Source organism: Grammomys surdaster, unplaced genomic scaffold (genome assembly GCF_004785775.1).
Source record: "Grammomys surdaster isolate TR1022 unplaced genomic scaffold, NIH_TR_1.0 124554, whole genome shotgun sequence".
NCBI lineage: Eukaryota > Metazoa > Chordata > Mammalia > Rodentia > Muridae > Grammomys > Grammomys surdaster.
This window is the reverse complement of record NW_021619536.1, coordinates 66,972-80,676: the sequence shown is the minus strand read 5'-3', so window position 1 is coordinate 80,676 and position 13,705 is coordinate 66,972. Positions and strand designations below refer to the sequence as shown.

The following is a 13,705-nucleotide window of genomic DNA, read 5'->3' as shown; positions in this document are numbered from 1 at the left end:
CCTGCCTGCCTATCTACCTACCTACCTACCTACCTGCCTGCCTATCTACCTACCTACCTACCTACCTGCCTGCCTATCTACCTACCTACCTACCTACATATCTCCTTACTTATTATGTATCATCTATCTATCTATCTATCTATCTATCTATCTATCTATCTATCTATCTCTATCATCTTTACATATATCTATTTTTCTTTTCATGTTTAATGAAACTTATATTCAGACATATCTTATAATCAGTGGAGTTTTAAAGTTGCTCTTGGCGACATGTTAATCAAGGAATAGACATGAAATAATAGTGTATGTTTTTTTTAAAAGAAATCCATTTATTTTACTTTATGTGTATAGGTATTTTCCTGCATCCTTATATATGTACACCATGTGCATGTCTGGTGCCATGGATCTTCTGGAACTGGAGCTACAGATAGTTTTGAACTGTTATGTAGATGCTGGGAATGGAACGGAGGTCCTCTGGAGGAGCATCTAGTGCTCTTAACTGCTGAACCATTTCTCCAGTCCAATAGTGCATGTTTTAATCTATGAAGTACACTATATAGGATGCATGAGACTAGGAATATTGTGTGACTACAGTTTGGAGAGGATATTTAAGGTTAAGTTTAAAAATTGTTGAAGTGAAAACTGGCACTTATAAATGCTCATTTTAAGTCTGTCAATTTATCAATCTACTCAATCCTATAACACATTGCTCATGCATTATATCCCAGTCATCAGGCTTGGTGTTGGGGATATCCCACTGAATGATTCAAAGCAGTGTGCAGGGGTGTTTTCTTGAACTTTAGTTCTTTTGTTTTGGGATAATGAAGTTTGTTTTCCCGATGGTTTAAAAAGTTCCCTTTTTAAGAAGTGTACTTTGTTTTTCTGCTTGGAGAAGCAGAAATTTCTGTGATATATGCTTAAATTTAGTGCTCCTTAGCCTACCCTTCTAAGGAAATTGAAGAAGAAACTTCAAGGGTGAAAAGGATATTGAGGAAACATAAGTATCATGTGGCAGAGGAAAGAAACAGCCCATCAATATAAATTTATTGACAACATGTAAAGATTTATCATTTTTATGTGATAGATCCTAACCAGCGCTTATGGCTTTGTAAATATGGGTAGTGATACATGAGAGGGTAGGATTTGGTTCAGATTGGAAACACATGTTCGGAGGTGGCTGGAATTGACAACCCAAGATTTGCAGTGAGATAGAAGACAAATGAGATAAGGGACCTGAGAATGGTTCTAGACCTCAGTAGTGGAAAGAAGGAGAAGAGGGAAAAGATGCAGATGCAAAGAAATAAAAGCAGTGAAAAGACAGAGGGGTCAGGAGGACAGTGTTAGAAATAGGGCTTCAAGAAGACAGACCTGCAGCATTGAAATGAAACGAAGAGAAACAGTCCATTGGGCAGCTAGAAGGAGGTACATCTATTATAGAAAGAAAAAAATAGAGCCAAGGATGATGGTGCACAGTTTTAATCCTAGCACTCAGGAAGCAGAGTCTGGCAGATTTCTGTGGGTTCAGACTAGCCTGGTCTACATGAGTTACAGGACTGCCAGGTCTATGTATAAAGACCCTGTCTCAAACAAAACCAAAAGCCCCAAAACCAAAAAAAAAAAAAAAAAGAAAAAAGAAAAAAAGAAAAAAAGAAAAGGAAAAATGTCTTTTGCCTATTATCTTCTCCTTTAAAAAAAAACTTATTTTATTTATTTCCATTCCAGTTGTTGCCCTAACTTGGTTCCCCCTCCACAGTTTCTTATTCCATCCCTTCTTCCCCTTGCCTCCGAGAGGGTGCTCCCCTTAGGTCTCCCCCTTCCGTGGGGCCTCAAGTCTCTTGAGGATTAAACTCATCTTTTCCCACTGAGGCCCAACCATGCAAACCTCTGCTATATATGTCCCAGGGACCTTGGACCAACCCCTGCATGCTTCTGATTGGTGGCTCAGTCTCTGGGAGCGCCCTGGGGTCTGGGTTAGTTGAGCCTGCTGGTCTTCCCATGGGGTTGCTCTCCCTTTCAGCTTCTTCAATCATTCCCCTAATTCAACCTTAGGGATCCTTGACTTCAGTTCAATGATTGTCTCCACTTTTGTCTCTGCAGTTCTTTTAGGCAAGACCAATTCTGGGTCAGAAATTTTGACTATGAGTTAGCAACCCCGTCCATTCCACTTGAGGCCCTGCCTATTTATCGGAGGTGGACTCTTTGAGTTCCCTCTCCCCAATGATGGGCATTTTGACTAAGGTCATCTCCAATGTGTCCTGTGAGTATCTCACCTCCCAGGCCTTGGGTACTTTCTAGAAGATCCCGCAACCTCCCAATTCCCAAGGTTGCTTATTTCCATTCATTTTCTTGGCCCTCTGGGCTTCCCTCCTGTCTCCTCACCCCGTATCTAATCCACTTCTTCTTTTCCCCTCCCTTTCTTTCTCTGATCCAGGTTCCTTCCTCCTTCTGCCTCCTGTGATTATTTTCTTCCCGCTTCTAGGTGGAATTGAAGACTCCTCACTTAGGGGCCTTTCTGTTGGTTACCCTTCTTACAGTCTGTAGTTTATATCCTAGGTATTCTGTAATTTTTGGCTAATATCCACTTATCAGTGAGTACATACCATGCATGTCTTTTTGGGACTGAGTCGCCTTAATCAGAATGATATTTTCTAGTTCCATCCATTTGCCTGCAAAATTCGTCCTCCTTTTTAAATAGCCGAGTAGTATTCCATTGTGTAAATGAAACATATTTTCTGTATCCATTCTTTGATTAAGGGACATCTAGGTTGTTTCCAGCTTCTGGCTATTATAAATAAGGCTGCTATGAACATGGTGGAGCATGTGTCTTTGTGGTATGGTGGGGCGTCTTTTGGGTATATGCCCAAGGGTGGTATAGCTGGATCTTCAGGTAGAACTGTTTCCAATTTTCTGAGGAACATCCAGATTGATTTCCAGAGTGGTTGTACCAGTTTGCAATTCCACCAGCAATGGAGGATTGTTCCTCTTTCTCCACATCCTCACCAGCTTGTTCTGTCCCTTGAATTTTTGATCTTAGCCATTCTGATTGGTGTAAGGTGGAATCTCAGGGTCATTTTGATTTGCAGTTATCTGATTATTAGGGATGTCAAACATTTCTTTCAGTGCTTCTCTGCCATTTCAGATTCTTCTGTTGTAAAATCTCTGTTTAGCTCTGCACCCCATTTTTAATTGGGTTATTTGGTTTTCTAGAGGTTAACTTCTTGAACTCTTAATATATTTTGAATATTAGCCATTTTTTGAATTTAGGGTTAGTGAAGATTTTTTCCCCCAATTTGTCCTATTGATGGTGTCTTTTGCTTACAGAAGCTTCTCATTTTCATGAGGTCTCATTAATCAATTGTTGATCATAGAGCCTGAGCCATTCGTGTTCTGTTCAGGAAAATTTCCCCTGTGCCAAAGAGTTAGAGTCTCTTTCCCATTTTCTCTTCTACTAGATTCAGTGTATCTGATTTTATGTTGAGGTCCTTGATCCACTTGGACTTGAGCTTTGTGCAAGGTGATAAATATGGAACTATTTTCATTCTATTACATACAGAGTTCTAGTTACACTAGCACCATTTATTAAAGATATTTTCTTTTTTCCACTGTACGTCTTTGGCTTCTTTGTCAAAGATCAAGTGTCCATGGGTGTATGGGTTTATTTCTGGGTCTTTGATTCTATTCCACTGATCAACCTGTCTGTTTCTGTATCAATACCCTGTGGTTTTTTTGTTTTTTAAAATCATTGTTGCTTTGTAGTACCACTTGAGGTCAGGGATGGTAATTCCCCTGGAAGTTCTGTTATTGCTATGAATTAGTTTGGCTGTCCTGGGTTTTTTGTTTTTCCATATGAACTTGAGAATTGCTCTTTCCATGTCTGTGAAGAATTGTGTTGGAATTTTTCTGGGGATTACATTGAATCTGTAGATTGATTTTGGTAATATACCCATTTTCACTATGGTAATCCTACCAATCCATGAACATTGGAGATCTTTCCATCTTCTGAGGTCTTCTTTGCTTTCTTTCTTTTTTTTTTTTTTTAAGGATTTGAAGTTTTTATTGTACAGATCTTTCACTTGCTTGGCAAGAGTTACACCTACTATTTGTGGCTATTGTGAAGGGTATTGTTTCCCTAATTTCTTTCTCAGCCTGTTTATCATTTGTATAAAAAAAGGCTATTGATTTGTTTGAGTTAATTTTATATCCTCTCACTTTTCTGAAGTTGTTTATCAGCTGTAGTAGCTCTCTGGTGGAATTTTGGGGGTCGATTATGTATACTATCATATCATCTGTAAATTAGTGATTCTTTGACTTCTTCCTTTCCAATTTGTATCCCTTCAAATTTCTCTCTCTCCCCCCTCCCCTTGTCTAATTGCTCTAGCTAGACCTTCAAGTACTATATTGAATAGATAGTCCTGTCCCTGATTTTAGTGGGATTGCTTCAAGTTTTTCTACATTAAATTTTTTGTTGGCTGTTGGCTTGCTGTATATTTCTTTCATTATATTTAGGTATGTGCCATGAATTCCTGATCTCTCCAGGACTTATAACATGAAAGGGTGTTGTATTTTGTGGATGGCTTTTTCAGCATCTAATGAGATGATTATGTGGCTTTTTCCCATGGATTTGTTTATATAGTATATTACATTTATATAGTGTATTATATAGTGTACAGTGTATTGTGGATTTTTGTATATTGAACCATCCTTGCATCTGTGGGATGAAGCCTACTTGACTATGTTGAATGATGGTTTTGATCTATTCTTGGATTTGGTTTGTGAGAACTTTATTGAGTATTTTTGCATCAATATGTATAAGCAAGATTGGTCTGAAGTTGTCTTTCTTTGTTGGCTCTTTATGTAGTTTAGGTATCAGAATAATTGTTGTCTCATAGAATGAATTAGGTAGTGTTCCTTCTGTTTCTAGTTAGTGGAATAGTTTGAGGAGTGTTGGTATTAGATTTCTTTGAAGGTCTGGTAGAATTCGGCACTAAAAACATCTGGCCCTGGGCTTTTTTTGGTTGGGAGGTTTTTGATGACTATTTCTATTTCCTTAGGTGTTATGGGACTACTGTTTAGACAGTTTACCTGATCTTGATTTAACTTTGGTATGTAGTATCTGTCTAGAGAGTCATCTATTTCATCTAGATATTTCCAGTTTTGTAGAGTATAGGCTTTTGTAGTAGGTTCTGATGAGTTTTTGAATTTCCTCAATTTCTGTTGTTATGTCTTCTTTTTCTTTTCTGATTTTTGATCATTTGTATACTGTCTCTGTGCCCTTTAGTTAATTTGGCTAAGGGTTTATCTATCTTTTTGATTTTCTTAAAGAACTAGCTCTTGATTTTGTTGATTCTTTGTATCATTCTTTGTTTCTAACTGGTTGATTCCAGTCTTGAGTTTGACTATTTTCTGCTGTATACTCCTCTTGGATATGTTTGTTTCTTTTTGTTCTAGAGCTTTCAGGTATGCAGTTAAGTTGCTTGTATGAGATCTCTCCAATTTCTTTATTAAGGCTCTTAGTGCTATGAATTTTTCTCTTAGCACTGCTTTCATAGTGTCCCATAAATTTGGGTATGATATGTCTTTATTTTCATTGAATTCCATAGTTTTTGATTTCTTTCTTTATTTCTTCCCTGGCAAAATTATCACTGAGTAGAGAGCTGTTCAGTTTTCATGAGTATTTGGGCTTTCTGTTGTTTCTCTTGTTATTGAAATCTAGCCTTAGTCCATGATGATCTGATAGAATGCATGGGATTATTCCAATCTTCTTGTATCTGTTGAGGGTTGTTTTATATCTGATTATGTGGTCAGTTTTGAAGAAGGTTTCATTAGGTGCTGAGAAGAAGGTGTATTCTCTTGTTCTGTAGATATCTGGTAAATCCATTTGTGTTCATAACTTCTGTTAGTTTTACTGTATCTGTTTAGTTTCTGTTTCAATGACCTGTCTACCGGGGAAAGTGGGGTGCTGAAGTCTTCCACTATTACTGTGTGAGGTTCAATGTGTGTTTGGAGCTTTAGTAAAGTTTATTTTTTTTTAAATAAATGTGAGTGCCCTTGCATTTGGGGCATAGATGTTCAGAATTGAGATTTCAGCTTGGTGGATTTTTCCTTCAATGAATATGAAGTGTCCTTCCCCATCTCATTTGATAACTTTTGGTTGAAAGTCTATTTTATTGGATATTATCGTGCCAATTGAAGCTTGTTTCTTGGGACCATTTTCTTGGAAAACTTTTTTTCCAACCTTTTACTCTAAGGTAGTGCCTATCTTTGTCACTGAGGTATGTTTCTTATATGCAGCAAAATGCTCAATCCTGTTTATGGATCCAGTCTGTTAGCCTCTGTTTTTTTAATTAGGGAATTGAGTCCATTGATGTTGAGAAATATTAAAGATAGATGGTTATTAGTTCTTGTGATTTTTGTTGCTGGAGGTTGTATTGTGTGTGTATGATTCTGTTCTTTTGAGTTTGTTGTGAAATGTTTAATTTTTTATGTTTTCTTGTGTGTGGTAACCCTCCTTGTGTCAGAGATTTCATTCCAGTATCCTCTGTAGGGCTGGACTAGTAGAAATATATTGTTTAAATTTGGTTTTGCCATTGAATATCTTGGTTTCTTCCATCTATAATTATTGAGACTTTTACTGGGTATAGTATCCTGGGCTGGCATTTGTGTTCTCTTAGGATCTGGATGACATCTGTCTAGGATCTTCTGCCTTTTAGCATCTCTGTTGAGAAGTCTGGTGCAATTCTGATACTCTGCCTTTATATGTTACTTGGCCTTTCCCCCTTACATATTTTAATATTCTTTATTTGTTCTATGCTTTTAGTGTTTTTAATTACTATGTGATAAGAGGATTTTTCTTTTCTCCAATCTATTTGGTGTTCAGTAGGCTTCTTGTACATTTATGGCCATCTATTTCTTTAGTTGATGGATGTTTTCTTCTATGATTTTGTTGAAGATGTTTTCTGGCCCTTTGAGCTGGGATTCTTCACTGTCTTCTATTCCTGTTATTCTTAGGCTTGATCTTTTCATTGTGTCCTAAATTTCTTGGATATTTTAGATTAGGAGATTTTTATACTTTGTATTTTCTTTGACTGATGGGTCAATATCTTCTATGGTATCTTCTATGCCTGAGATTATCTCTTCTATCTCATGTATTCTGTTGACAATGCTTGCACCTGTAATTCCTGATCTCTTTCATCTTCAGGGCTGCCTCCCTTTGTATTTTATTTATTGTTTCTATTTTCATTTTTATGTCTTGGACAGTTTTGTTCAATTTCTTTACCTGCTCGATTGAATTTTCTTGCATTTCTATAAGGGATCCATTTGTTTCTTCTTCCAACCATTTAGGCAAATATAGTTGTTCTTACAAGTTTATTGGGTACTTAATATTGACCCATTTTTATTTTTCACTCTCATAAGCATATTTATAAAGCATCCTCTATAATATTCTTTTATATTAAGTTTTTGAGAATTTCATGCAACATTTTGATTACATCCATCCTCCAGTGTTTCCCAGAGCTGCCTCTCTTCCCTACTCTCCCAACTTTCTGTTCTGTGTTTTTTTAAACTCATTGAGTCCAATTTGTTCTGCCCATATACTCTTGGGTATATGGATATTCAATGAAACATGTCAGTTCACCAGGGCCCACACACTTAAAAAAAACTAATACACACTCCAAACCAGAAGGTATCAGTTGCCAATGGCTATTCAGCAGGGATGGGACTTCATGCCTACCTCCAATCTCCAGTCTGGGTTTTGTCTGGCTTAAGCTTGCACAGGTCTTATGCATGCTGTCACAATTCTTTTGAGTTCATATGCACAACTGTTCTGTTGACTTTGGAGAATACTGTGGTCTTGTAGTTGTCTACCTGTCTAGCTCTTAAAAATTTTTGTCCCCTGTTTCAGAAATCAGTTCTGAGCTTGTTATATAAATGTCCTAGTTAGGGATGAACCTTTGTAATCTTTTCTTTATGCCTTGACTTGTTATAAGTCTCCATGCTAATCACCATCTACTGCAATAAGAAGCTTCTATGGCGATGGCTTTGAGATGCATTAATTTATGGATATAATGATGTTGTCAGGAATTGATTTAATATTATATTTATTTATCAGAGTACTAGTAGTAAGTTCTCCTCTATGGCTTATGCCCTGCACAGTCACAGGTTGTTGGCTTTGATAATCGTGGTGATAAGTATACATTTCATCTTGTGGAGAAGGACTTAAAATCAAATCAGAAAGTGGTTGGTAACTCCCATGACATTTGTGCCACTCTTGTATCAGTAAGCATATGTTGTCAGGCCAGTCATTATTGTAGCTCTCAGGGTTCACAGTTATGGAAGAATGATGATCATTTTCTCCCTCTGGGGATGTATATAACTCCTTATACCACCATGAAAGCTAATCACTGGATGCAGTTTCTAGGTCAATGCCAGTTTGATTTCATGTTCTATGTCTCAGGTATTCATTCAATGTATTCAGGAAGAAGGTCTTTTTGTTAAGTTCTGAAAGGTTATTGAGGGATCTCCTATAACATCCTAAAGGGAGTACACCTTGATAGATTTCATTTTCAATGTTAATTTATTTAAATATCTGAAGACAAATGTCTAAAGATATATCATTTACAGCTGAGTAGCAAGTACTTTAACTAAACTGGGAGCTTATCATGTAAACAAGAAGTCAGCAGTGTAATAAAGGCACATATACTATCTCTAAAAGACCTTCTACAGAATAAAGCAACTCTATCTGGAAAAAAAATGGTATTTCTATTTAAAAATCAAACTGGGCATGATGGCACACACCTTTAATCCTAGCACTTGGGAGATAAAGGCAAGTGGATCACCGAGTTCAAGGCCAGGTCTACAGAGTGAGTTTCAGGACAGCCAGAGCTATACAGAGAAATCCTGGCTCAAAAACAAAACAAAATACAAACAAACAAACAAAAAACCTTAAACAAACAAAATCATTTAGCTATATGCCTTTAGGTTTTCTTCCTGAAAAGCTTGTGCAGATGCTGAAGGCTCTGTGGTGACTCACATCTAGTTCTAATGTCTTGTGTTTCTTCAGTGCCCTTACCCAGACCTCAGGATGTGAAACTCAGAGATGTGACCCATAGCACCATGAATGTCATCTGGGAACCTGTTCTTGGAAAAGTTCGCAAATACATTGTTAGATACAAAACTCCAGAAGAGGAGTTCAAAGAGGTAGGTTGGAGATGAGAAAGGATATGGAAATAGTTGTCTTCCTGCAAGGCTTAACAAAATAACCTTATCTAGGGTAGATGACAGTGTGTTTTGAATATTTGTCACTTTGTTAATGGAAGGCAGAAAGCTTGTGCAGTCAAAACATTTTTTTGAAAATCAGTAATATATTGGACTGCGTTAGATTTAGTTTGGAAATGTTCTGCTGTGTGATTTTAATCTCAAAAACATCATCCCTCAGTAGATAAAGAGTTATAGAATTTGTGAGCTATTTACTTCTCATCTAGTTGCCTTATATGGTACTCTCTAGTCTATGAATGACTAAAAATGCTAAGTGTTCTAAAAACACAAGGTGGTGAGAAGACGCAGGGACTGGGGGAAGAAGGGGAATGTTAGATAATGGTAATATGGTCAGTTTGGCAGGTCAAGGAGAAACGAGGAACAAGTTGTTAGAGGACTGTGCCTTTTCCAGACTTATCTTTTTGAGGTGATGTTGGTGTGCACAGCTTTTTACATTGTAATGTGATTGAAAATGGGAGCAAAGTGAAGCTTTCTAGGAAAATGGTTTTAAAAATTGGGTGCCCTTCAAGGAGTATCCTCAAAACTGTTGCCTGTACATGGGATATGTTCTTCTAGGTGGGCTGCCTTGTCTGGCTTCAGTGGGAGAGGAAGTGCCTAGCCTTGCGGAGACTTTAAGTATCAGGGCAGGGAGGATGCCCAGGAGGACCCCACCTGCTCAGAGAAGAAAGGGAGGGGAGGGGGAAGGGCTGCGTGAGGGGTGACTGGAAGAGGGCCGTGAGTGGGATGTAAAACGAATAAGTAAAAAAGGATCGATTAGGTGCTCTTGAGGGAATTTAATGCCAGAGTTCCAGAGGCATTGTTTAAACCGACTTGTCACTCCTTTGTATGTACTTGTCATTTATGTGTTGTACCAAAGTTACTTTATATATCTCTATACATCTGTTTAATTTTGGATTTTCACTTCATATGGATTTAATGGTCAGTGGGTCTCACAGAGTTCTTACAGAGTGGGTCTCACAGTTCTCACAGAGTGAGTCTCACAGAGTGAGCTTTGTATAAAAGATCATTTCTGAAAGTAATAAGACAATGATATTAAAAGATGCAGATAAAAATGGTTTGTTTGCTTGAATCCACAGGCAGTCACTGCTTGCCTGAAAATCAGGCCATTTTGGCTCCAGAACATACATTTTTTTTCCTACTTTGGAAACATTTAAGTTGTGCCCGTTTTCTGGTTTCTTTGCAAACTGGAAATCCTGCTTTTTTTGGTGTTTTTCTGCTGAGATTTATAGTAAGCAGCCGAAGAGAGGCCAGAGAAAATCCTTTCTAAGAGGCCCCTGCTGCTTTCTTCTTGTTACAGGTGGAGGTGGACAGATCAAGGGCCAGCACTACCCTCAAAGACCTCTCCTCTCAAACCCAGTACACAGTGAGCGTTTCTGCAGTGTATGATGAGGGCATATCTCCCCCAGCTACTGCCCATGAAACAACCCGTGAGTTGCGCCCTGTTTTATGGGCATGTTGGAAATATTTAACATGCTTGCAAATCTTTACTTACTGAGACATTTGTTTCTCAATGCTCTTTGGTCAGCATTGATGATGCTAGGGTCTGTAGATTACTTTTTCGTATTTTCTGCTTATGTAAATGCTATCAGGATAAACAATACATATAAGCCTCTTTCCCTTCAGCAGTTTACGATTTAGCTGTCAAGATAAAAGGTTAATGGAAAGTCCCAGGGTCATGAAAGGACAATCAGATGAGTGGGACTCAGAATGTGCAGTCAGACTCCAGAAGAGGAGAGGTGGCCTCAGGGCATCATGACACAGAAACACAGGATAACCTGCTGGGACCCTCCCTCCTTCCTTGCTCCATTCTGTTCCGATGTTCATGCTTTGCTATTTCTGTAGTGTTTGACTCAGCGATCAGGCCTGCTGTTCTTTTCGTAGTTACTCCATCCTCCTAGCTCTTTTCTAGTGACGGCAGAGGATCTTATTTTGTATCTCTATTCCTGTGATTTAATTACTTAATTCAGTGCTGAGCATGCAATGATCTAATCAAGTGCTCAATTTATAATAGTTTGATCACAATATTGATTAAAATGAAAGCTGACAGCCAGTAGTATCCTAAACTAACCACAGGAGCCTCATATAAAAACCTCCATCATCTGCGTTAAAAAGATAAAGTGACACATAAAATTAATAAATAACTTTATTTAAGCCACAAACGATAAAATGATAAATTTTATAAATTTATGATAAATGATATCATTTCAACACTTCAGCATAATTGTAATAAAGTTTCTCACACTTCCTGGAAATAGTTCTTTCATTTGTACTCACAATGCATCTTAGTTTAGGCTAGCCACATTAACTTCTCAATAGCCACATGTGGCTAGAGGTTCCCACAGGACAGCACACGTCTAGAGAATCTAAATAGCTTCTTGGACCCCATTGGTAATCTCCTGGTGGGATCAGCACCAAGGTCTGGAACTTTTGCAGAAGCTGTAGTCTAAAATCTTTGCCTCTGATACAATAGGAGGGCTGGCTATTAACCCACAGCCAAACTCAGCACCTGCTTTGCTGGTGCCAGTTTGTCTATATTGATCAGGGTATTGTCAATGTTACAATCCACCCCTTACTTCACCCATGCACATTTCTCCCTCTTTTAAACTTCACTGTGAGGGGAACTCTTGTAACCACTTCAGTTGTCTCCAGTTCTTATCTGGTAAAACTGATAGCTAGGGAAGAGATGCTGCTGTGACTCAACAGTTCTGTGTATACAGCAGATAAAAAGAGGAGTGTCAGGAAACAGATAATTCAGTAATGAGATTAAAGCTTTCAACATATGCTTTCAAAAGCTAAGATATGAAATTTTAGGTGGATCTAAAAGGGCGTCCCTAACAGTTGAATTGTTTTGAGCTGTACTGTGGAAGTGGTAAACTCTCTATTTCCATGGTTGTTGTTATTCTATTTCTAGAGCAAACTTCCGATACATTTGTGTATACTCTCCTACAGTAGGTTTTGAGTACCAGGAGATAGGGATATGATCAATGATGAGAGTTAAGGAGTGGCGGTCCTCTTTGACAACTGTTGTTATTACTTCCAGAGTGACTCTAATCCTGTTTAGAAAGTCCTCGCTTATATCTAATATCTTGAAGTGTTTTCTCTACTCTTATCGAACACTTTCAGATCTTACATCAAGGTATTTGATTCATTTGGGGTTGAATTTTTTTCCCAGGGTGAGAAATAGGTATTTAATCTCATTCTTCTACATGGGATATGTAGTTTATTTAGCACTATGTGTTGAGTACATTGTCTTTGCCTGAAGGTATATTATTTTTGATGTTTTTGTCAAAAATCAAATTGGTGTAGCTGCATATATTTATGTCTTGGTCCTCTATTCTACTGAGCTATGTATCTGTTTTTTTTTGAGTCATCGCCATGCTGTTCTTTATACTATGGCTTTGTAACATAGCTTGAAGTCTTCTGTGATGGTACCTCCAGTGTTGTTCGTTTTGCTCAGAGTTTTTTTTGTTTTGTTTTTGTTTTTTGTTTTTTGTTGTTGTTACATGGGGATTTAATTTTTTTCTATTTCTATGAAGAATGACACTGGAAGTCTGGCTGAGGTTCTATTCAATTTTTAAATTACTTTAGGTACGATAGCCTTTTTCTCAATGTTAATTCCTTGAATGCATGAATATGAGAGTTCTTTTCATGTTCTAGTGTTCATGTTCTAGTTTAATTTCTTTCTTCAGCTTTTCAAGGTTTTCCTTATAGAGGTCATTTACATCCTGGGCGACCTAGGATAAAGCAGAGTTAATCATGGCCAGTGATCTTTTTGATGTGAACCTGAATTTATTTTTAAGGTTTTTTTTGATAGGTTTTGCATCTATGTTCATCAGGAAGATTGCCCTATAATTTTGCTTTAGTGATATATTAGTTTTGGGAAAAGGGTAATGTTGATGTTGTTAAATGAGTTTGGTAGTATTACATCTGGGCCTGGAATTTGTTTTGGAGACTGGATCTTCCTATATATCCCTTGTTTGCCTGGAACTTCCTATGTAGATGAGGTTGTCCTGAAACTCATAGATATCTATTTGTCCCTACCTCCCCAGTGTTGGGATTAAAGGTGTGTGCCATCATGGCCAAACTGGAATTTTTATATAAAAATATTTTATTTATTCTTTTTTGAAATTCATAAATGAATACAATATATTTTGATCATACCCACTCTCCATCTCTTTCTTCCAACTCCTATTAAGACCTGCCCCACTGTGTATTAGATACTCCTTCCAATATAATTTGACTTTTTACTACTTTTTAAATTGTGGTTTCAATATTGTTGTTTGCAGATCTGTTTAAGGTGTTTATCTGCTCTGGCTTAGTTTTGGTAGGTGAGATTCATCTAGAAATCCACCCAAGTTTTCTAAGTTTTCCAATTCACTGGAATATTGTTGTTTGAATATATGTCTCAATGACTTACTGAGTTTCAATAGTA

The 13,705-nt window shown here is 37.5% G+C and overlaps 1 protein-coding gene across 3 annotated transcripts in view; it reads left to right on the top strand.

The window, feature by feature from the left end:
• The window catches only part of Col12a1 (collagen type XII alpha 1 chain), a 119,782-nt gene that overhangs the window by 48,649 nt on the left and 57,428 nt on the right, over positions 1-13,705 (top strand). For all 3 annotated transcript variants that reach the window (XM_028784660.1, XM_028784658.1, XM_028784659.1), the window contains 2 exons: positions 9,059-9,195; positions 10,571-10,700. In XM_028784660.1, the coding sequence (XP_028640493.1) occupies positions 9,059-9,195; positions 10,571-10,700 (267 nt within the window). The remainder of the gene's footprint in view (positions 1-9,058; positions 9,196-10,570; positions 10,701-13,705) is intronic.